This window comes from Melampsora larici-populina, assembly GCF_000204055.1.
Source record: "Melampsora larici-populina 98AG31 unplaced genomic scaffold MELLAscaffold_2, whole genome shotgun sequence".
Classification (NCBI taxonomy): Eukaryota; Fungi; Basidiomycota; class Pucciniomycetes; order Pucciniales; family Melampsoraceae; genus Melampsora; species Melampsora laricis-populina.
The window spans coordinates 1,265,864-1,289,616 of record NW_006768766.1 but is presented as its reverse complement, the minus strand read 5'-3'; the positions used below and the strand labels follow the sequence as shown (position 1 = coordinate 1,289,616).

General features: G+C 38.8%; 6 protein-coding genes across 6 annotated transcripts; 3 read left to right on the top strand and 3 right to left on the bottom strand.

Moving 5' to 3' along the window:
- Nucleotides 1-565: 565 nt before the first annotated feature.
- On the top strand, nt 566-3,714 carry MELLADRAFT_101729 (uncharacterized protein; the record flags this gene model as incomplete). The annotated part of the gene is made up of 10 exons (XM_007404721.1): nt 566-714; nt 841-896; nt 1,234-1,329; nt 2,221-2,382; nt 2,437-2,563; nt 2,647-2,648; nt 2,731-2,877; nt 2,977-3,125; nt 3,329-3,550; nt 3,661-3,714. The coding sequence occupies 10 exons, from the start codon at nt 566-568 to the stop codon at nt 3,712-3,714; spliced, it is 1,164 nt and encodes a 387-aa protein (XP_007404783.1).
- Nucleotides 3,715-8,368: 4,654 nt separating this feature from the next.
- On the bottom strand, nt 8,369-10,244 carry MELLADRAFT_32795 (uncharacterized protein; the record flags this gene model as incomplete). The annotated part of the gene is made up of 9 exons (XM_007404238.1): nt 8,369-8,571; nt 8,650-8,762; nt 8,838-9,099; nt 9,173-9,400; nt 9,493-9,570; nt 9,661-9,751; nt 9,812-9,833; nt 9,922-10,075; nt 10,151-10,244. Coding segments are annotated over 9 exons (1,245 nt in total), but the record flags the coding sequence as incomplete, so codon positions are not given.
- A 1,819-nt stretch (nt 10,245-12,063) lies between these two features.
- MELLADRAFT_101727 (uncharacterized protein) lies at nt 12,064-12,842 on the bottom strand (the record flags this gene model as incomplete). Its single annotated transcript, XM_007404237.1, has 3 exons — nt 12,064-12,390; nt 12,477-12,568; nt 12,644-12,842. The coding sequence occupies 3 exons, from the start codon at nt 12,840-12,842 to the stop codon at nt 12,064-12,066; spliced, it is 618 nt and encodes a 205-aa protein (XP_007404299.1).
- A 953-nt stretch (nt 12,843-13,795) lies between these two features.
- MELLADRAFT_101726 (uncharacterized protein) lies at nt 13,796-16,432 on the top strand (the record flags this gene model as incomplete). Its single annotated transcript, XM_007404722.1, has 5 exons — nt 13,796-13,916; nt 14,078-14,161; nt 14,249-15,734; nt 16,104-16,139; nt 16,303-16,432. 5 exons carry the CDS (start codon nt 13,796-13,798, stop codon nt 16,430-16,432), a joined length of 1,857 nt encoding a protein of 618 aa, XP_007404784.1.
- Nucleotides 16,433-17,285: 853 nt separating this feature from the next.
- Nucleotides 17,286-20,086, bottom strand: MELLADRAFT_89040 (uncharacterized protein; the record flags this gene model as incomplete). The annotated part of the gene is made up of 8 exons (XM_007404236.1): nt 17,286-17,560; nt 17,654-18,256; nt 18,367-18,441; nt 18,557-18,880; nt 18,976-19,171; nt 19,261-19,365; nt 19,445-19,653; nt 19,762-20,086. The coding sequence occupies 8 exons, from the start codon at nt 20,084-20,086 to the stop codon at nt 17,286-17,288; spliced, it is 2,112 nt and encodes a 703-aa protein (XP_007404298.1).
- A 594-nt stretch (nt 20,087-20,680) lies between these two features.
- On the top strand, nt 20,681-22,763 carry MELLADRAFT_70622 (uncharacterized protein; the record flags this gene model as incomplete). Its single annotated transcript, XM_007404723.1, has 10 exons — nt 20,681-20,923; nt 21,004-21,049; nt 21,118-21,270; nt 21,346-21,522; nt 21,595-21,693; nt 21,756-21,854; nt 21,917-22,015; nt 22,083-22,181; nt 22,240-22,338; nt 22,408-22,763. 10 exons carry the CDS (start codon nt 20,884-20,886, stop codon nt 22,508-22,510), a joined length of 1,014 nt encoding a protein of 337 aa, XP_007404785.1.
- Between the last annotated feature and the right edge of the window lie 990 nt (nt 22,764-23,753).

Here is a 23,753-nt window from a genome sequence, read left to right as displayed (position 1 = left end):
TTCTCAGCCATCGATTGCATTACTTTGGAAAAGAATAGGCAACGGCGGATTCACACTACCAGTCACATCAATCCTCTTCTGACGAGCCCCATTTATGGGGCTGATTGAAAGATGCTTGCTCCGTCTTCCTCGTTGATCGCGTACTTTGAGCGAGCTCCGATGATTAGAAGCGTGGAGATTCTTAGGCGTTGCGGGCGCAAGCGTTCCGTGTGTCATGAAATCCTCACCACTTAGCTTGGGCACCGTTTGCCGGATTTTTGAGGCATCAATCACACAGGACGGATAGACATGTCGATGGTCTCTGACAATCAAAGAGTATGAAAAGATGAACATTACTTGCAAAGGTGTGAGATTTGGGACACTCGAAGACATATATATAGAGACAACGCAACATGCCTGAGCGAATGTTTTTGAATTATTGCAACCGTCGCTGGCTCGGCAGACACACGCCGAGCAAATGGCGTGATGTTCTCGGGATCGTATTCAAATTTCAAACGGCGGGAAGACTCTTACCGTCTCTCTTCTGTGTAAGTGGGATTCGTCTGGAAAGATGTTGTAGCAAGAAATGGCGGGACCCCTCATCGGTTGGCTGATCACACAAATCTGGATGCTGGCCTATACCGGCGCCCTCTCTACGACCACCACACGACGCATCAGCGCCGATCGTCTCGGCGCTGGGACTGAACTTCGTCGGTCCTACCCGAAACCGGTTATGTAGACCAAGAAATGTGGGAGGCAGCCTCTTAACAACTGCACCAACCTAATAAAGGAGGACAAGGAGGTTGTACAAGAAAGCATAAGGGCACACATATTAAAGTGGATATCAATGGAGTGTCACAGAGAGATTTTTTTAGAAGAAAAGCTGGCTAAAAAACAGGACTCAGGATGTGTGGTATGTAAGTAAGTATAGCTTCATGGAGACAGATGGAGAGTAAGATGAAACTATTGGTCATAACTATTCGGAACATACCTGCAGAGCAATTTTATATCTACATGTAAGCTTTAATCTTTTCAGTGAGGGTGGGAGGGAAAAAAGTATAAACGACTTAAACTGAGACAGTGAGACTAGATGTGAGATAGTCTATACTGGGGTGATTGAGATGGTACTTTGAGAAGATATGAAGATTCTACATAGGAAGAGGGTGAGGATTTGAGATACTTAAGAACAAAAGAACAGGGGATGATAGGAAATGGATTTTCCTTCGATCGTGGATCCATGTCCGTCATACATAGCTCGGGAAAGCCGAAGAATCGTTCTTGGTCTGTATGTGATTGAGCCATTGGGGACTTTGTTCCACGAAGAGTTTCCATATCATCTTCGGGCATCCAGTAAGCTGGGGATCTCCAGTTCGTCGTTTATCTACTTCCCATGTCCTGATCTTGGTCCACCCGAGCCTTCTTCGAAAGATGGGCGATTGATGTGACGAGCTGCCGCGTTGAGAGTAACCTCTGAAGGGCATGTGGTATGTACTGAGAGGAAGATACACAAGATCCCCCCGATAGACAGCACGAGCGAAGTTTAGATATATGAGAAATGAGGAGATATCATTTTTATTCACATTCTCTTAGTCTCAAAGCCAAAGTGGAAGGCCCCGATGGAACCTCATGGGACTCTGCCCGTACTCTCTCAAGTTCCATGCAGCCCCTCATTTCCATTCGATCGATGTCTATTGATGTCCTAATTACGCCTGGAAAAAGAGAATGATCGTACCTGCAAAGTTGTAGGAAGTTTAAAACAAAAACCTCAACTCTTTGTTTTCTTGATTATTTTAGCTTGACTGGTCGAAGCTCCAATCTTGCCTCTGCCGCTACTTTTTCCCTATATGTATCAAGTGTATCGTATCTTATTGTGAAAGAAAACCTTCAACACAATCCTCATGTCGGAAATCATAGAAGAATTCATAGACTTTCTCTCAAACCACCCGCCCGACCTCAATCCATTTGCAGCAACGGCCGGTTTTCTCGATCAACTGTTTCAAGTATGTTCGAGCACTAACTTTCGTACACTTGAAATCTCGAGTATGATACCAAGGCATTGATCGATCGCGCCCTTTCCTCACCTCATACTATCAGACTGCTTCTTCGCCATCGTGGGCTTTACACTTAGAACGCGTCTTCATTTTACCTTTTGGGATGTAAGCAGACATGGCTTCCCGAGTTGATTTCAATCTTTCATTCTGCGGGACGATGCATGGTCTGGTGGATTTTTGACTTACGTAGTTGAACACACGATATGCTGTAGAATGCTCTGTCAATCTGCCTCTCTCATGTTCTTTCGAATCATGAGTCGTAGGTTCTACCTGTTCAAGCTCAACGAACTTGGCTTGGTTCAAGTAGACTGCTCAAATCTTTGTAGCATCGGCTACTTGATCTATAGTGTTCGTGAGTCAAAACATTTTACCCGACCGCATTCATATGGAATACTCACTGATGTAGTTCTTTCGCTCTCAAATTTAGTCACATTAGTAGACATGATTTCAAAACAATTATCAGCCGGCCGGTATCAAACTTGGCAGATTTTTTTGTTTGGGACCAAGTTCATTGTGGCCCTTGATGCCTCGTGGTAAGATTGCTTGCAGTTAATTCTAAGTTGGCTGTCAAAGTTTCTTTACTCAACGGTGTTTTGATTGTACTTTTCATTTACAGGGGTGAGTATTTTCTAGCCCAAATAAATCTCGCACCAAAAAAACATCAGGACCGCTGATTACATGGTTATCATTTGCTCAATAGGTTTCTTATGGGTGGTTGTTTGTCACTGCGCCACCCTGAAATGGAGATCACCCACATCTCAAACAGAGTTCGGGAAGACGATCATCCCGCGGTCTGTTCCTTGGGCTCTGCACGCGGCGGTTTTGGGCGCCCGACTTTGGCCTGCTAGTAAGCTTTGAGGATATGGTTGAGGAAGGTCCTCAGTCCAAGATAACTTATGATACATCTACTGTGACGCAGTTTCTATAATCTGTATCTTCGCGCTAGCCATTCAAGAATACTCTCGAATGGACGATATCGTGCGCCCCGTGATTGAGGCCCTCTTGAATTCTGCATTGACCTATTCACCCGATACTTACAGCGCGTCGAAGCTGTGGATGATTCTACTACCTTCAATCCATGCACTTCCTCACCTGGTGAGTCGTGTTGGAGGGGCGTAGCTCTATTCAATCGGATCACTTATATCTCTTAAAATTTCTCGCGACGCGCAAGAACATCACTTCCCGCTTGATTCGAATTGGGATCAGCCTATACCTTTGCGCTGTCGGTATCTTATGCTTAGTAAGCAAGAAACTTTATCAAACAACATTGTATCCTGACACCTGATTTACAACTTCAGGCATACATTCCCTGTCTTATGATCCTACTACGGGGGATGTACAATGGTCCTGCAAAACCAGCCATGAAGCGTGACGAGGAGCTTGGAGCTTCAAGTCAAACTTTACAACGATCTATGAGCCAAATGAATGAAAGTATAACTCCACAACGCGACGCAACAGTACTTCATGCTTTAGTCTTTTATACCTCCATCTTAGTACATCTTCCGGTACTCATTTGGGCGGTAAGACATCAAACTTTCATAGAACGACATTGTCTTTTGTGACTGATACAATGAATTTATGGTTTGTTTTTCTAGATAACACCCCAGAGTGTTGATTTTTTTCTGCATAGAGCGTGGTTGGTGGGCATTCAGCTAGTGGGTCAGATTTCCATTTTTTAGCATAATCAAACATTCCTGTTTTGCAACTATTTTTCTGAGAGGTTGCTTATCACAGGGTATACATGTACCATTCTCCATCACAGGTAATATGTAAGTAAGTTTAGTTTTGGATCTCTGTGGCAAATCTTAACACAACTTGATTATTTGATCAAATCTATGCATATAGATGTCTGTTGATCCTCAATATCAACGCATACAAGGTATTTCGCGTCTTTCGACAAGCTAAATCCTTTTGCACACAAAGTGCAAGGAAGGAAAGTACACTGATAATCTTGAGTGAAATTGAAGTCAAAAGCAGGATAGACAAATGAATATCAACATAGAAACTTTAAGAACTTTAGGAAACATCATTCATTGTGAAATCAATGGACTACATTTATGACTTGTGTACTTTAAGCTTTGAAAGACTGTTATGATTCTGATTCCATCTCAACCAAATAAAAAAATGAGTAAAAAGATTCTGACCCCTTTACAATAGCGTGGCCTTGGGTCACTAGCATCAACAGTCTACAAATTTGTAGTTGAATGAACTTGCAAAAGGACAGCATCATCCTTAACTTTGAATATCAGCTATTTTGACAAAAACACAACTCACACCGCGGGAATCATTAAGTGTGAAACCCGATTGAGCAAAGTCGCGGTGTCCGGGTCCGCGACTTTCTTCAATTGCAGATCTTGTTTGCCATAGGTTTGCTAGCTTGCATCAAGCTGCCCTTGAGTTGTCCGCCTGAGCTGCAGTACATGTTATGCTTGTTTTTCCTTTCAATATCCTCAGACCACTCAAGATCATGTATGAGTCATGAGCTTTATAAAGTATATGTTACAAGAGTCTAGACATATGGTACCTCCATTAGTCCATACTACAGCCTGAGTGGAGGATTATGTAGAGGGCAGCTCAATGGCAAACCCATGGCAAACGAGATCCGTGATTGAAGGAAGTCGCGGACCCGGACACCGTGACTTTGCTCAATCCGGTTTCACACTTAATGATTCCCGCGGTGTCATATGATGCATTCACTGTAAATATTATTCAACTTCCTCAAGTGGCAAGGGGAACATGATTGGGAGTATGGTCTTTCATAAAAGGATCCATCACTGCACACCTGAGTCATAAAACTCACACTACATATGTGCAGCAGGCTAAGTGAATATTTTCATATCTTGTACGTACAGGTCTGCTCATCTGAATAAGTAGATCACATGTGATATGTACATTTATGGGATACAAAGTTGAATCCGGGAACAGTCCCGGATTTTTTCCCAAATTTCCAAATACCGTTTTTAGTGGTAGTTTGTATACTGGGAAAAAATCCGGATTTTTTTAACTTTGAATCCCCGGTTGCTCCATCCGCCATTACACCTCTTTTTTCCCAAATTTCAACTTGATTTGGAAATTTGGAAATCTGGGAAAAAAATCCGGGAACGTTCCCGGATTCAACTTTGTATCCCATAATTGTGTAGGGGCCATTTGGCTGGTTTAGCCAAAAAGTGTTACACCAAAACACTTTTTCAATCTGCTCCTTTCTCATGGGGCGGAATGAGAAAGTTGAAAATCGGTTATACAATTCCCAAACACTCAACCAAAGAGCTTATTGAAATATTGAAATAGAGGGACAAACAAGGGCAAAAACTTGTTTTGGTCTCAAAAACAGCCTCAGGGCTGTTTTTCAAAATTGAAGACTTTTTGATCAAAAACAGTCCTTGTTTTTGATCAAATGGAGTTACCAACAAGGTCAAAATCACTTCACTATGCACAGCTATATGACAGGTCCTCAGTAGTGGTGTGGTGTATCACTATTTTGAAGAACCAATATGCACCACTATCTGCAGAAACCCGCTATGGATCATATGTAGTGGTGTGTGTTAGTCACTCACACTCACTGTGATATTGTATCACTAGCACTATAATAGTGCACATGTTTTTTGAATGTGAAAAAAGAAATTTATCAAAAGGCGTGTAGTGCACTACCTAGAAAATATGTACAAAGAACTATTAATCTTGGTTTATGGATTACTTGAGCCGGTCAGGAAAAAGCAGAGAGATTGAAAATGAATCAAGTTTTAAAGAGAGTTGGGAAGCAAGGGGAAAGGAGTGAGATGAGAAAATAATAAGATAAAATAGCCAAGATTTGTATTAAAGAAAGCTGCAAACCTGAAGAATAAGAAGTTGAATGAGGAACAAGAGCATAGGGAGATAACAAACAAAAAAGATGTAGAAAGATTGACAATTAAGGATTACTTCATTTTTTCCATATACACAACCAACACAAGGCCTCAGAAAACTCTCAGGAAACATTAAAACTGGCCTTTATCCATTCACACAATGAAGTAAGTTGTTCAATGGTTGCACTTTCCAATGCCATTTGATCAGATCTGCAGACATTGGCTGCTCCGGAAAATACCCTCTCACACAAACAAGTGGTTGCAGAACAGCACAGGAAATCCTGAGCCATCTCTGCAAGAGCAGGAAAGGCACCTGAGTTGTCCTACATCACACAAAGTAGTGAGAAATCATAGTATTGGTAAAGAGAATGAAAGGAAAACTTACCTTCCACCATGAACACAGCAAGCCACCAATCAGCGGGAACTTCCCAGACATGCAGCCCTCCATCTCATGACTAACACCATTTTCAGGAGAAGGCATTGAAGCAAATACATTGTACTTGTCATCTGTAACAGTGTAATCTTGCTGATTTTATACCTTCAGCATAAAAGTATAAGATGAATTGAAAGAAAATCAAGATGAAAGATAAGAAATTGATAATAAAGAAACCGGATAATGGCTCAAATTGAAAAGTACATTTATTGGGGGGAGATGGAGTGGTATGTAAAGTATGATTATTGGGAGGATGCTGTTTAAATCAAAATTTTGATAATAAATCTAGATTTATAAGTCACAAGCAATGGTCCAAGGGGATTAAGGCAGGTTATTTCATACTTTTCATTTGAAACTCACTTTTGATCATGATTTTGATGGGGTGCACTGGTATGGTAGACGTGGTGGGGGAAAGCGGATGATAGAAGGTCACAAGGTGGATGAGTGGGGCAAAGTATGACAGAGGTGAACTCAAGTATGTGTATACCTTTCATGCTAAAGGAAAGATAAACAATGGTCCTAACAGAGCAAAGGACTTCTAGTTATTTGGGGGCAGAGCCTGATGAAATTTCAATATATTATCTATCAGTGCACACTGCAGTACACTATGTGGACCACTATATGTGTGGACACACTGCCAAAACTTGTGAGTGTAGTGGACATACCACTATAGAAATTTTGGACTTTTGTATAGGGCTGTGCATCAACCACTATCACAAAAACCAATTTTTCAAAGGGTAGTGCCACAGCACTTTCACAACACTACCACTATCCATTGTGTAGTGATTTTGACCTTGTTACCAAACACCGGTGTTTTTTATGAACACCAACAATTATTTTGACACAAAAACAGTTTTTGGCTTTGGTGGTGCTTTTGACCAAAAACTGTTTGTGGGTATCAGCCCAACGGGCCCTAGCTATTTGCCCTTGAGTCTGACAATATTGTCCCACAAGTTCACTACATACATATATCTGCATAGCTACTCAGGCAATATTCTCAAAGCCATTTGTCAGTCACAGAAAGGGTTTTATATGAAGGTTGGTTGATGAAATTGCACCAAAAATTTGAGTCAGTAGGGGTTGGGCAAAGAACTGACCAACCGGTTTTGTGTCCTTGAGAATTAAATTGAAAACAGCCAACAATGACCAAAATCAACTGGGTGCAGGTTTCACAGACCTGTTGCTGTGCCAGGTTACCCAAAAAGACCCAAAGTCAGTCTTTGGATCTGATTTTTCTCCTCCAGCCCCACCAATAGCTCAGTTTGAAGAACTCAGGCAAGATTTCACACCTTTCACGGATCTGTAAAAGGTGCAAAAAGGGTGTTTGCAAGGCTTGTGGCGCCACAAATTGCTTTCCCTGTAAAAGCTTTTGAACGGTTAAAGAGGTGGCGTGATCCCAAAACCAATCATACCGGTCAACATTTTTGGAAAGCAAAAAGATGAATAAAATTGTTTGTTGGTTTTGTGTGGCTTTGATATTAATTCTGAGCCATCTCTTAAGTGTTCCCAAAAATTTGAACTGCAATTGAACAGGGTTTGGAAACTGGTTGGTTGGTTTTTCGCCCAACCCCTAGTGTTTTGGAACATGTTTGTCAAGCTGGAAAAAAGTTACAGCATGTATTACATATGATTCACATATTCAGATGAGCAGAAAACTGAACAGACCTGTATGTACATGATAGCTGCCCATTCACTCAGCCTACTGCACAATGTAGTGTGGGTGTTATGGCTCAGGAGTGCAGTGATAGATCCTTTTAAGCCAAGCCATACTCCTAATCATTTTCCACCTCCCAATGGGGGAAGTTGAATGAGGTTCACAGTGATTCAAGTGATTCCTCCCTGCAAGGCAAATAGACTGGCAGACTGCAGTAATGACAGGGAGGAATAAGTTTTGATAATACATATCATACAACAAAATGTACAGGTGAAGAATGAAAGAATGGACCTTTCATATATGTACACAGTGAAAAAATCTTCCCAAGATCCAAAAGTACCTGTTAACAGCCTAGTGCTTCTAAAGAAGAGTAACTATCCACAAATCATCTCATCTCACTCTATCAGTATCATCTTCTGTTCTCCATCTCTACACTGACTTTCTTGACCAACTCCTTTTCTTTTTTTATCTTCTCCCTCACAAATGCAAATTGAGCAAAAATCACACAAATCACACATCCAAAACAGAAGATCATTAAAGCTATAAACCCATTAGTAAAATCCGGAGGTTTAGACCAAAGAAAGCTACCGTAAAATGCAGCCGCACTACCAACTTAAAATCGTGAATCAAGAATCATATAAGTGACCAAAGGACTGGGTTCAAACTGGCTTGAGTTGATGAACAGCTTACCTGTATTCACATAAGCTTGACTAACTGCTCTTTTTGAATCAGGGTATTTGATATGCTGTGACACCCAAGCAAGAATCACAGGAACAGCAGATTGTACCAAACCATAGGAAAGACTAAAAATCCACAAAGTGAAGGATAAATTTCCAACAAACAAAATGAAATCATATGGATAAACATTATTGACATACCAAAGTATTCCATAACGAGCTTTAGGCTCATGTACCCAAATACAAATTGTATACAAACTCCCAGCAACAAAGCTGGGTAATCCAATATGTAAACCTCTTTCATTAAAATGGTCAGCTGAAAATGAGATTCCAATGATAGCTAACACAGCACATATGTAAATAGGTACGGTCATGAATTGAGCCTTTTCACCAGTGTAACCCATACTTGATGTGATAGCTGGAATAAAGTAAGAAATCATGTTTGCACTACTGATCAACGTGTCTTTTATTAACAAAACCAATGAAAAGCATTAGCAAGAGCCTTGTGAAAATGAGGAGGAAAGGATCTAACGTACACATCAAGCCAAATACATGAGTCCTCCAATCTAGCAGTGCTGCTTTCAGAGCTTGTAAATGACTCAAGTGTTGATATTCTGTATCTTGAGATGTTATCAAAGTATCATCGTGCAGACGAGCTTTTGCCAACATGCGTTGTTCTGGACCAAGCCATCTAGTATCTGATGGCCAATCTGGTAAGAAGAAAACTACAACAAAGGAAGCTAAGATCGTCACAGATCCTTCGACTGAAGTAACAATCATCCAGATATCAATCTTTGATTAATTCCTGTGTTTTAACCGGTTTGGAGAAAACAAGGTGAATGATGAAGTACTAAACTGATAAAAATCCACCGCCAGCCTCTGATCCCTAGAGCACCATCGAGATGAGCAATTACAGACCCAGCTAACAGACCACCTATCCAATCGCATACAACGATATGATCAGAAAATATCCTATTTCAAAAGAAATCAAAACTTGCACCATCAACCGGTAAGTCCTACTCACCAAACGCTCCGGAGAAGATGGCTGCAGAATACAAGAGTCCAATTCTTTTAGCCAATTCGCGCTTCCGATACCACGAAGAGAGATAATACACCTGTGGTATGCGAGTTCAGAGTCACTCATCCTTCGAATTCAAAATTATCGAAAGACATACCAATCCAGGAAAAAACCCAGACCTGTAATCATTGAGGACGATCAGAACAGGTCAAAAAGGGCTACGATCAGATATGTATATCTCGTTTCATTTCCGAAGAGAAAACCTACTCAATAAGGCCTAAAAGGAAGCGCATGCCAATCAAAGCTTGCTTTGTTTGAACAAGACCGAAACAAGCAGCTACAAGTCCCCAAGAAAAAGTAAGGAGGGATAAGAAGATAGATGGTCGGAGTTGAGGCATCATCATGTTACTAGGTATTTCCGCTAAGCTTAAAGAGTACAAGATTGTCAATTTATAATCAAAGAAGATCATCTAAAGTCATTCAAAGTAAGGCTTACATGTATCCCAAGAAAAAATTAAGACCGCCAATGAGTAATCAGTTGATGAGAGGTTGAGATCAACACTCATGCCACCAATCCGCGCATTGGCAATCTGAATCCATTTTCCAATTCAGTAACATCAAACTGCAATCGATCCATCATGACATCGAGTAATTTGAGAAAGCAATTCTGAACATACATTTGACCTATCAAGATCTATCGTGAGCGAAGAGAATCAATAAAAAAACTACAAGGCAATCTAAAATCCCTTTCATCGATAGTCAAATCCACTCACGATTCAAACAATATAGACAGCATATGCAAGGAAGCCTAAGATAAAGTCGACACAATCAAAATTAATTCCAAAATCAGCTCATAGCCAATCAGCACTCGATAAAGATGGGATTGGTTTCTTTATGCTTACATATGTATGTCAATCAACCAGACAAGTTTCTTCTCCTCTTGACTTCTCAAAGTCGAAGGCTCACGAGGTTCTTGATAAAACAAAAGTTTCCAAGCCTTTGAAATTCCTTTTTTCCCTCGTTCAAATTCCGAAGTTGAACCTTTCTGATCTTCACGCGTCTGTTCATTTTCGTGATCTTCTACGACATGATGAATGCCTGTAAAGTTTGACATTATTTATGAACTTCAAGAAAAAACAAAATCGACAAAAAGACGATTTCAAAAACAGAGTAAAGCTGAAAATCAATCAAGAAATTTGTCAGTAAATTTAAGCATCACATTCTTTGCACTGAAATCAAAACAATCCAAAGTGACTTTACACTACATACCAAATTGAAAAATCTCATTTACTTTTCCCTCCACTCATATTCTTGACTACATAGATACATAAATTAGGAGAAATTTCACAGCATAGTTAGACTCGAAGTACATTTGCTTCAACTATGTAGGAATCCAAAGAAAACTATAAAAATCTAATAATAACTTGCATATATGTAAACAGCTGATTGGTTTCCGACGTCATTAAGAGCTAATCAATTTCATTATAAAAGCAGCTACAGACGAGGAGCTTAAGTATATTCAACCGTCCATTTTAGTCAACGGGCGATAGAAGGCGATAGGCATGGCTCACCGGTGGCATGGCTAGCATCTTTTTATGGTACAACTTGTTTAGGGACTGGGGAAAATAGTAGGGCGCCGAAGACGACCCTCTATCACAAGCATGTGCAACATTTCTTCGAGGAGATATGGACTATGGATATTTATATATGTATACAAGACAACATGGAAAACTTTGTCCATGTCCTCCATTTTTTCATCGTTCGCAAAGTTTCAAAAGACAACAGATGGAAGAATTGTATGGCAGGCCTATATGGAGTAGTCTTTCAAGGGTCTTCATGAAGACTCCTTGAGGGGAAATTAGAACCAGCACAAGAGAAGCCTAATCCTCATCTCACTGGGGACTGCCTACAATTGAAATATTATCATTTGATAGGCTTATTAATCTTTCTTCAGCTTTCTCTATGACATCATACACTTGTGTTATGTTTTGAATAGGTTATGACCTTAATATTCAGCTTTGGTATTTAAAGGGTTACCGTTCATTACGCTGTTTACCTTATTTCCCTTTTTTCATCAAACTTGAATATTTGTTCTCGACAATCCTCTTTACCTTCGAATTGTCTCATTTACCTTTTTGTTCAGTGTGTGCAGATTTTATCAAGCTGACAACCTGATACTCACAGGTAAATCACATTCAAGTCCTATTACAGCAGACCGTCCGTATACTCTATGAATCGAATTCAAGAAGCCGCTTCATGAGTTCAATAGCCACAGGTAAATAAGTGTATCACATCACAGCACTATAAAAATGAATCAGTCTTGCATTGTGATGAGAATTCTAGGGACCGAACACCCCCAAAGCAACCCGATCAACAAAAAACCCATTAAATTATCAAACAAAGAACCCTTCAAAGATAATTCCAACAAAGAATCAATTCTACACCACCTAAACCCAAAGCACCAAACAAACAGCCTACCAAAGTTTTTTCAATCGACCAACCATAATTAACATAACCTAACCAATAAATAGAAATCATTAAACCAATAATCGAAAATGCACTATTGATTAATAAAGTTATTGACCGTGAAATATAATTCCATTCTTGTTTTTCTTTTTCATTCAAGAATTGATCTTTTAGAAATGGTCTTGAAGAACTTGTTGAAATCATTCGTTCGTATTCATCTTTTTCTTGATTTAATTTAATATTACTTAATATCTTTTCTAGTTCTATTGACTTGATTTTTATAAATCCATCTTATTCGTCAGATATTCATGTTGGTTTGGTATACGGTCCCGAGAAAGTCGTGAGAAGAGACTCACTCCATGACGAATAGGTTTTGGGCATGTATAAATATCTACGCCTTTGAGCAATTCAGCCAAAGACCACTGGCATTGACGGCCTGCTTTTCTATCTGATAGGTTTAAAAGATCAAAAAGCGCAATTAGTCATGGGTTTCCAACAACTATATTATGATGAGAATACGCACCACATACGCGAATTAAACTAATGAGATCAGCAAGAGTAGAATGATGTATCCAATGAAAACCTTCGATATCTGATGAGGGAGTATCGAGATCTTGAGGTTGAAGCCTTATAAGAAGTTCACTTGGTAGTTCTGATCGATAATTTTTTAAGATCGAGTTCAACTTCTCATTTACCGTCTTCGTCAATCTCAATTTCACCATTACTGCTGCGATAATAGAAAGAAATATGATTCGTGATCATAGTTAGCTGAATCACACAAGAGGATGCTTGTCATTCTTGAACTCGTTCGAATCGTTGGACAACCTTCCAGAATTCAAACCAAGGTCAAACACCGTCCAGAGATCATGAAAGGCCCGGCCCGAAACCATGGCCCAATCTTTGATCAGCGAGTAGACCCGAGCCGGATACTCCCCGGGTCCGAACTAGCTTTCAATCAATGCTTTTGCAGCAGATTTTTACATGGTTCCTGAATCATTTCCCCCAGGAATCTATATTTTTTAGAAAGAATTAACCAATGAAGAAGAGTGAATAGGCCCTTGTAAAATCTGCATAAATACTGCTTTCAATCTCATAATTTTTCTTACAAACAGTTAGGAACATCCCTAATTACATAACTGGCATAACACATTTGTAAGTACCATATCAACATTTCCAGGTTTTATTTGTTATGTGTTGTCCAGAATATCAGGAAACAGAACCAAATCAGACACAAATCCAGGTTTGGAACCACCACAAGACTTCTAAAAAAATCACTAGCAATCTCTTTCTACAATCACACCAAAGTACTTCAAGCTTATGTTCATGTTAATGTAATTCTTGTGGATGTTCTAAGACTGATAAGTTTGTGAAAAGGTTTATCCTCAAATACTCCTACATTTGTGCACATTTTTTTCTTTGAGACATATGTCAAATCAAGAGGTAAGAATAGAAAATAGATGCAAAATGCTTGGTGGGGACTCAACCTTACATTCACATGTTTCAATGAGTGGCATATGATCTTCAAACAACAATTTTTGGTGACTATGTTTCATAAGAGTGATAAGGCATGTATGAAGTCTAGTAACCTGTAAACCCAACATGGATTGATTATTTTAAGGTTTCCAACCTCAAAGCATCTATCAACAAAACAATCACTCACAATTCCACAACTTCAATGTTGCTCTATATTGAGATTTGGAACCTCTCTTATGTGTTCTCTACTCTATTTTGCACCCATTTTGGATTGGTCACGGGGAGATTTCCAAACAAAGATTTTGAAGAAGGTTTATCAAATGGTGAGCACATTGACTAAGATTCAGAGCCATACTAATACAAGAAAATTCCCTGTCAAGCTGTGTCTGATCATCTAACAATGGAATAGTAAAATCCTATCAGGATATCCAATATAGTGATTTTCCTCTCTTGTCTACAAATTTTCTGGAATTTTCACCCAAAGATGTAACTTCAACTTCAAATTTCATTGATTATTGCCCTTTTATTCAACATTGGGAAGATTCAACAAGAACAAGTGAAACAGGAGGTAAGTTGTCTGAGCTTACCACAGGTTTTCTCAATCTCACTTCCCAGTTCAACAAACATCTGAACTATGGTGGTGATTGAAACCCAGGACTTTCAACTGATACTACTAGAGGAGTGCATGAAGATATAGAAATTTCTCCCCATCATCAACATGAGGAATCAAAGATGGAAGGAAATGAAATGAAGATGTACAATGAAGAAGAGGTGAAGTTATCAAACTTATTAAGAGAGTTTGATTCCATGAACCATTTGAATTTCCTACCACTTCCAGAGTGCATTTATAAAGATATTGAAGATCAATTTCACCCAAAAGACATATCAAATGATCCTCAAACAATTAAACCACAACTTAGAATAACAACACATAATGACCAACCTCAAGTACCTTACACCCCTGATCATATTGTATCTCATGTTCCTAACATGGAAGCAGATGACTTGATATCTGAAAGCAGGCTTAACTTGAGTTATCTCAGCAATAGTATGGGAGAATTTGTAACCAAGAATCCTCCAATACCAGCCCCGGAAATCAATGGTGATTTGATAAGGAAACAGGATGAACCCAAGATTTCACAAGGCATTCAACCTCAATCAATCAATCAACCAGAAACCCAGAAACCTGTTTACAATATGTGGAAAAAAAGGAAAGTCAGAAATTTGAAATCTCTTCTTAGAATTCACAATGAATTAGATAGATATCAAGAAGCTCTGGTCTCAAACAATCTAATCAGTTCCAAGCAATATATTCCAAATGAGCAGGGCCTGCTGAACAAAAGGAGGAAGACCAGTATTGAGAAAGATTTGGGTGTTGTGCCTTCAAGATATTCAAACTCATATCAAGCTTATGACTCTTATCATGATGAAGATTGTGGAGGAACAGATACAGTTTTTTCATCAAAAGAGTCACTTTGGTGTGTTTCAAATAACACTCCCTCTCAAAAAGAAAGGATTCATTTCTCAAATGCGTTGGGATCTGGGAATGATTTTAAACACAATGTTGTTTTCACTGAAAATAGAGTCTTCAAAGGGGTTGTTCAACAAGTACATAATGTGGTACCTGAAGCAAAGAGAACTTATAAACAGGAAACAGCTCATGAAGACACAAGTATATATAGAAATCAGGCCAGAACCTCATTTGATCACTTAATTGAGAAACATGTTATTCCATTTATGACAGAACTTGAGGAATTCTTTGAAACAGGGATGGATATGAGCCACAGAAAGTATAAATCTCGACCTCATTTGATCAATCGCTTAAGGCTCATGACACATGAATTTCTTTTATTTCTTGTAAAAGTTAACTTTACCTTTGATCCTGAGGGAAAAGAGTTAAATAATACCTTACTTGAAGGATACAAATGGTTAATCAATATCTGGAAAAGTATTCCAATTGAATCATACATCTATAATCATGCACCTAACTTTAATCAACTTCATGAAGCTTATAATTCAACTGCTACAGTTGAAGAAACCTTGATTTCTAGAGTCATGGGTCTTAATTTATTTGCTCGAAGTCAACATATGTTCATGGCTTATTTATCAATCAATTGGATTCAGAGATTCAGACCAAAATGGTTTGAGAGCCTAAACATAAAATCCAAAGATAAATTGGAAAAAATATCAATACATAACCCCAACTTCCATCTATTCAAAGATTTTCTGAAGTTGGTAAACAATGTTGAAATAAGTGAATAACCTGCAATCAACAGCCAACATAGCTTTGATGAACAAGACTGTAGGCTCTCCAAAAAGGGTGCCAAAAAGATGTGCCAGAAGGCTGTGTTGGATGTGATGTGTCTGACCTATGTTGATCATTACTCTTTCCTTTCTCTCCCCAAAAACAATTTTCAAACTTTTTCAAAATAATTGTTATCTCTACCTTTATCATCCTTAAAAATTTTGCACATAGTTGTACAGCCTCAGTTTTCGTGTATTTTTCTCAGCTCAGTTGCCACTGGCCCTCCTCTGTCAGAAAAGGGGTGAGTCACAGGGTTGATCATGTTAACTTGTTTCCAGGCGACATTCTCTCAAGCTGTCTAGCACCTCATACCTACAGGTACTCTCAATAGTGCCCAATGGCATGAACCACTGAATTGGGGTTTCTCTAAACACATTTAACTGACAAACCAATTATCCTCACAGGTCCAGTGCCACACAAGACCATTATGTGCATCAGGGTGCCAAAAGATATATACTCTGTAGTACTGTACTGGATACTTATGAACAAACATTGCAGGAAACCTGTACATTAGATCTTATCAGAATAGTTTGATATATATATCAGGACACCTGAAGACGACAGGGCCAGCCTTAACTAGTACCCAAGGTATCCTCAAACTGCTCAGAGCCAGGCAGAGGCAGAACCAGACCCAAAGCTGAGTACTTCATGCAATGGAATCAAAATCTCAAGACTAGCACCTGAATTCCAAGAAATCAATCTGTCTCACAAAAAAAAAAGAAAAAGTTGTATGTACTTCACAAATTGGGGTACTCAAAATTTTATACAAGAAATTCATATTGATTCAGAAGACCACATTGCTTGATATCAATCCACTCTATGAAAAAGGTTTTTGCACAGGTTCAAAAGATTGTATGTATGTAGTCAAAAAAAGAGTTAGCAGAAATCATAAAAAGAACAACCAAATTGATTCTAATCACAGATTTAACCTCTTTCGAACTGGAAAATCTGACTAAGAAATATTTCAATCAAGACCACATTTTTTCAATTAATCTTATATTCCTTGTTTCTAGAATAGTCTTGAGAGTTCATTTAAGGAAAGAATTTAATACATAACTCTTTCATATTGAGGTAAGAGATCAATATATATCAAAAGGTCTTCAAAGTGTAAGTGCTCTTGATTCACAATGAAGGCATGAAATGAAAAAATGTCTCAAAAGGTTCAGTCTCAGATAGGAGAACATCCATACAATCTAAAAAACAGCTTGTCATTGAGTGGGTCTCTAGGAACTGGTCCATGCTCTGTCAATAGTTTACACCAAGTATACCAAAAATAATCCATCCAATTCAATGACAAAAACCCAATGAAGTTTCATTCAAATCATCAACATCAACATAATCATAAACACACACCCCTTTCAATCCCCTCAAGCAGTCCAAAAAAGAATCAAACTCTAGTATCAAAAGGCATCAACGAATTCAAAACCGAATTCCCATTAATGATCCCAGTCGTCAGCACAATCAATTTCCTACCACTTTCATTTCCCATCCCAATCCCCATTCCTCCTTGTTCATTCATCCTAGATTTCTTTTTATACTTCTTTTCATTAAACTCTTCAAATGCAAACCTTAATGCAGATATCTCAGAATAAGTTACTCCTCCTAAAAAACATACAATACAAGTTTTAGGTGTGATAGCAGATGAATGTAAATCATTTGAACCTATTTTTCCCAATCCATCAAACAAACATACATATATAGATCAATCTCTTAAGACTCAAATCTATTGATGATGGAAAAAAAGTGGTTACATACCAGTTAATTGTTTTTGATTACCATCAATTGTTTCTCCATTAGAACCAATTTGATATTCATCAAACATTTCACCCCCAAATCCTTTCAAAACTTCTTCAACTGAACCTTTCCAACCATTAAGATCACTTGTAGTTTGAAAATTAGAAGAAAGAACTGATTGAATGATCCTTACACTCAAAGGAGCATAACCTGAATAAGCATAACTAATATCACTTGGATCATGTTCATCTATATCATCTATGATCAATTTCATCGGTTTTCTGGCATTCGAAAATGGTGATTTGCCTCCAATCATTCCGGTCATCATCGAGTTGGTTGCAGAGGTTACTATGCTTGATGAAAAGGTTTTGTTGGTTGATGCACTTGTGGGCGGTGATGAAAGTAAGTTTAGTGAAGATAGTTTGATCAGTAGGTTTAAATGATGGTAACCATATGCCTGAAGAATATCTCGTTTGAAACCTTCTAATATTTTAGGTTTAATTCCACCTGATACAATAGAATACAGACAAAGCAATCTAAGAATCGTATGGAGTGGAGCTTCTTGATCAATAAGTTGACTAATAGCTTTTTCTTGTCCTGAAAGGTCTAACCCTGCTACCAGATCTAGTGGGGTTGGGATCAAAATTTGAGAATGTCAAAAATCTTCATCTTGAAATGGATGATCAAGGAAATAAAGCGTATTGAGGGATAAGCAAGTTAATATTTTACATTACTTTGTTGGATTTCCAGTGTGACGTTGAACTCATCACTCGTGGTTGTGGTCATGATCTGTTCACTCAGTCCAGTGTCTAATAGATGAAGTGATGTGCTCAATCAGAATCTAGGTCTGTGCACAATCAAGTAATGTTGAAAAAATAGTGGTGAGAAGATGTTGATGACAAGTGAAGATCATCTTAAACTTACGTAACCTTAAAGCTTGATGTTCATTTTGTAAGCCAGCCAATCTACCAACAAAGTCCCTGATCTGTTTCACTGTTCTAGCTTCATTCCTACGCTCGTAATCAGCATTTATACGTTTGGCAATCCGATTCAAAGTAGTGCCGACAAGGGCGAAATTTCGATCACGTAATTCAGGAAACAGTGGGTCCGAAGTCGAAGACAATAGATGTTTTTTTCGTTTTGTAGGAGGAAAGGTTTGAGAGGTAGATGAGGATGGGATTGAGTGAGCAGTGTTGCCAGCGATTGGAGTCGAAGGCGCTAAGAGCTCTGGTGAGACTTCGATATGAGCTGTCAAACCATCAAATTGAACACACGGTTGTTAGCTTAAGCTAAAATCGGTCCTGAACGATACAATCCCTGAGTGAAATCAGCTTCATAATCACCATGTTCAATACCAAATACCTCGTCCAGTAGACCCTCATAAGTGAGTTGTGTGCACATAGGAGTAGCCATATCAATCTGTCTATCAATAATGATCATCGTATCAATCGACCCAACCGTCAACTTGGGAATAGTGGTACCATGACCAGGATCCATGACGTATTCGGATCTGAGTCGGTGTAGTAAATTGGTAAGTTTCTATCCAAAGTGAAGCGCATCAGACATCATCAGTTCGAGTAATTGAGGAAACCACGAATGAGTGGGCAAGGTAAGTTTATCGAAAGTACCCTGGCAGCTACACCTTTTCCAATCAACCTAGGAATCAAACCAAAAGCCCGTTGAATAGTCATCACAGCCTTTGCCATATTGAAAATAGGATTCAAATCTCCATCCTTTTGACAACAAAGAAAATCGAAGCATGAAAACATCAGTTTTGTAAAATTCCAACTGGGAGAAAAGATTAAAACTTACAGCAAAGATTTGACTATAACCACCAAAATCTTCTTCTAAACTTAATAAATCTTTTTCTAGAGCCACAAAACCAAGATCGAAATCTCGAATATCAACACTACCAATCACATTAGCTTCAGTTAAAGCGTTTCTACAAATCTGAATAGCTCTAGGAGCCATAAAGATTGTAAAGGTGTGTGATGCGCCAGATGGGATTGATAGAATCTGTTCTAGGTTTTTTGAAACATGATTTTGGGGTCAAAAGTGGAAAAACAATCAGTTTTCTAACCAAATTAAGTTGAAGAAATGAAAAGGGATTCGCTGAATCGAAAACTGACCGGCAATGACTTTCATAGCTTTGATAGTAGGTTTACAGACCCACACTACATTCTTCAATGATCCAGCATTACCCAAAGGACCAGGTTCAAGCCAAAACAGTTTATCTACACCATGTTCTTTTAGATTACTAACTTCGGTTACTAATCCTAATGGACCAGCAAGACTAGGATCGATGATGATAGTTTTAGGACCGATGATAGCATCGAGTTGATCGGTTAAAGATCTAGCAGCATAAGTTCTCAAGACAGATAAATCGAGATTAGTTAAATGAGATTGTTGAGCTTGAGTTGAGATGATCAATGGTGAGTTGGTTGATGGGTTCATGCTGAGCCTGAATGGTCTTCAAGACTGAAGAACAGTCAACAGGGATTCGAATTGGACTTCGATCACTCTTTACCATTTCAAACATGTCACAGATCGAACCATTCAATCATACTCACATTTCACATGCTATACATTCTTTCTCCTTCAAAACACACGGCTTTCGCTTCCACCTAGTCTACTCAAGCTGATCGCTTTGCCAATCAACATCAGAATGAAATTGTGCTCCATAAACGGTTTGTTCAGACTTTTCATTTCAAGTCAAAACGCCGGTCTAATCAAGCCTTTGTATACTTTCAATCGCTTTATTTGAGGATGCGCCACACACGGTCTCTTGATATCATGAAACATATCTTTTACCCTCGGAGTGATGATTAATTTCTTACAAGAGGTGATCAGGTCTTCTATTGAGGCTATACGGGCAAGAGTCATCGGTCAGATACAATTATCGCTCATTAACTTGGACGGAAAGATGTTTCATATTCTGCTGCGAAACCTTTTCAGTGTGGAGTTTGTACACCCAAGCGTGCACACGGCTTTAACAAGCACCGGTTGTCCAGCTTCAGCACGAAGGAAATGTTAATCAAGTGGATTGCTGGAGCTTTTGACGTCACATCTGTGCTCCTGCACAGCTGATCTTTGATATATATAAGATGTCTTCCAGTTAGAAAGAACATGCCGAAACTAAGGACAACACAATCAACAAAATCTTTGAAATTATCTACATCAAGTTTTCAATTGGCCTTTAATCCTTTCCAATCTCTTTGACTATTTTGAGCTACTCGGTGTCATTTTCCAAGATGGTGAACTTCTCTTTATCGTCCAAAGTCAACTTATCAGGTAATAAATCTTTATCTTACTTGGATTGAACAGCGATAATCATCAACTGATAAATACCTCTTCCTTGTAACTTATCTCAGTAGTCTTGATAATATACAGCACTTCATTCGTATCAAGTCTGGCAACGTGAGTCGATTCCTCTCATATTAAGCTAATGATACTTCGTTTACCCGATCCAACCTACCTTGTAACAGTCCACAAAGACCCGAACAAGTGATTGAACCACGTGCTGTGATCGAAGGACAACCTCCTCCACCATGCGTAAGGAATATATGTCCATTAGGTGCAACACAAACATCTCCTGGATTGAAAGATGTAGTTGCAGCCAATCAATCAGAAACCACAACGTTGAGTTTATTTTTACGATTTGTTATTTGATTGAAGACCGAACACTCATATATTCAATACTTATGATGTGATAGTAAACCGACTCATCCAAAGACTCATCAAACTGATCCGGTAAAGAATATCGAACCACGTGCTGTTATCGAAGGACAACCTCCACCACCTTGTGTAGGGAAAATATGTCCATTAGGTGCAGCAGAAAACTCTTCTGGATCAAAAAATGTCACTTCAGCCAATACATCAGACACTACTACGTTGAGTATAATTGTCAAACTTATGGTTTAATTGATAATTGATGACTAATGGGTTCAATGTGTGTTTATCAGTAAACCGACTATCCCTAAGACTCATCAAACTGCTCCAGTGAAATGTGGTGATACTGGTTTACCTCCTCCATGTGGTAATACAAATTCCACAAACAAGACGTAAATTCATTTTGTTTGTTGTTGTATTTGAAGATTGCTAACAATCTAAATCTTGATATCAGTCAATCAACTCCTCCAAAGACTCATCAAACTGCTCCAGTGAAATGTGGCGATACTGGGTTACCTCCTCCATGTGGTAATACAAATTCCACAAATAAGACGCAAGTTCATTTTGTTTGTTGTTGTATTTGAAAATTGCTTACAATCTAAATTGTGATACCAGTCAATCAACTCCTCCAAAGACTCATCAAACTGCTCCGGTGAAATGCGGCGATACTGGTTTACCTCCTCCGTGTGGTGATGCAAAATCCACAAATAAGACGTAAGTTCATTTTGTTTTAAATTTTGTTGTATTTGAAAATCGCTTACAATCTAATTCTTGATATCAGTCAATCAACTCCTCCAAAGACTCACCAAACTGCACCAGTGAAATGTGGTGATACTGGTTTACCTCCTCCATGTGGTGATGCAAAATCCACAAATAAGACGTAAGTCTTTTTTTTTGTTGTATTTGAAAATCGCTTACAATCTAAATTGTGATATCAGTCAATCAACTCCTCCAAAGACTCATCAAACTGCACCAGTGAAGTGTGGCGATACTGGGCTACCTCCTCCATGTGGTAATACAACCACCACAAACAAGACGTAAGCTCTTTTGAAATTTGTTATATTTCTATTCTTTTGTGAAAAATACTAACTTGAATTTTTCATCAGTCAATCAACTATTCCAAAGACTCATCAAACGGCTCCAGTAAAATGTGGTGATACGGGTTTACCACCTCCATGCGGTGATACGCAATCCACCAACAAGAACTGATTGGTTTTCAAATGATTATTTTTGCTCTCATTGGTTTCCAGAAATGTGTTATGCTGTCTTATTACCATTCATGTATGGAGAGAACCTGTTTAAGCAGAATTAATTTCACTTTTGTTCATTTTTATTCGTTGAAGATTCACTTTTCTCAATTGTATCTAATTATATTATTACACTGAAGAAACACGAGTTGGATTTTAACTACCATGGATAGAAATCATAATTCTAAACTTCTGAGTGGATAGCGATGACCTTCTCTTAGTACCTCTTCTTTTATTCATTTTACACATTGAGATGTGTTGAGAACAACTGGTTCAGCATGCGATCCTGCTGGAAGAGATCTCCTTAGTTTCATTTTGAACAAACACCGCATGATGCCTCTGTTTCAGAGCATCATCGACATGCATCGAAGCATCACTACCGAGCAACGTGCTATTGCAGATGGGTCGGCCTGTTCACCTACATACGATGATCATTTCCTTTTACTGCTTAAGTTTGAGTTTTTTTCTTTGCGCATCTTTGTACATAATTCTGTTCGATCAGAGTCTGTACCTGTTTGAACATGTCACAGATCAAACATCCAATCACAGTCAGATGTCACGACTTTCCCAAAATCTTTCCCGTCCCTTGACCAGCCTCAATCTCACCTTTTCAATCAGGATTAGGATATCATATCATGGAAGCTGATATCCCCATGAACGATTTCATCAGACTATTCAGTAATCAAAACGCCGATTCAATCAAGTCTAGCACTTGCCTGCACAGCGCACTTTCAGTGCCTTCTTTTCAGGATGGCTTAGTCATGACGGACCAGGACTCCTGATGATGAACGAAAGATAACAAAAAGAACTGGAATGATGACATATCTTTCATCCTCTTGTTTTATTTTTCCAGAGCTGAGCCTGCACTCGTGCCTTCTCAGGTCATACAATAAGACCATATCGGTCAGATAAAGTTTAAAAAAACCATTTTTCGTCAAATTGTGACGATACACATCAAATTGTGACGATAACACCCTTTATCTCTGGTTGAGCCGATCTTTTGGAATGGAGTTGATTCACCCAAGCGTTCACGTGGCCATAACAACGATAGATGGACTGTCTCACGCATAAAAATGTTCATCAATGATATGATGACTGAGCTCTTGACTTTGTGGTCAGCACAGCTGACTTTGGATAATCACACACACACACTGTTGAAAACGATGCTCGCTACCTATTTTCAATCATTTGTTACTTTTCTTCAT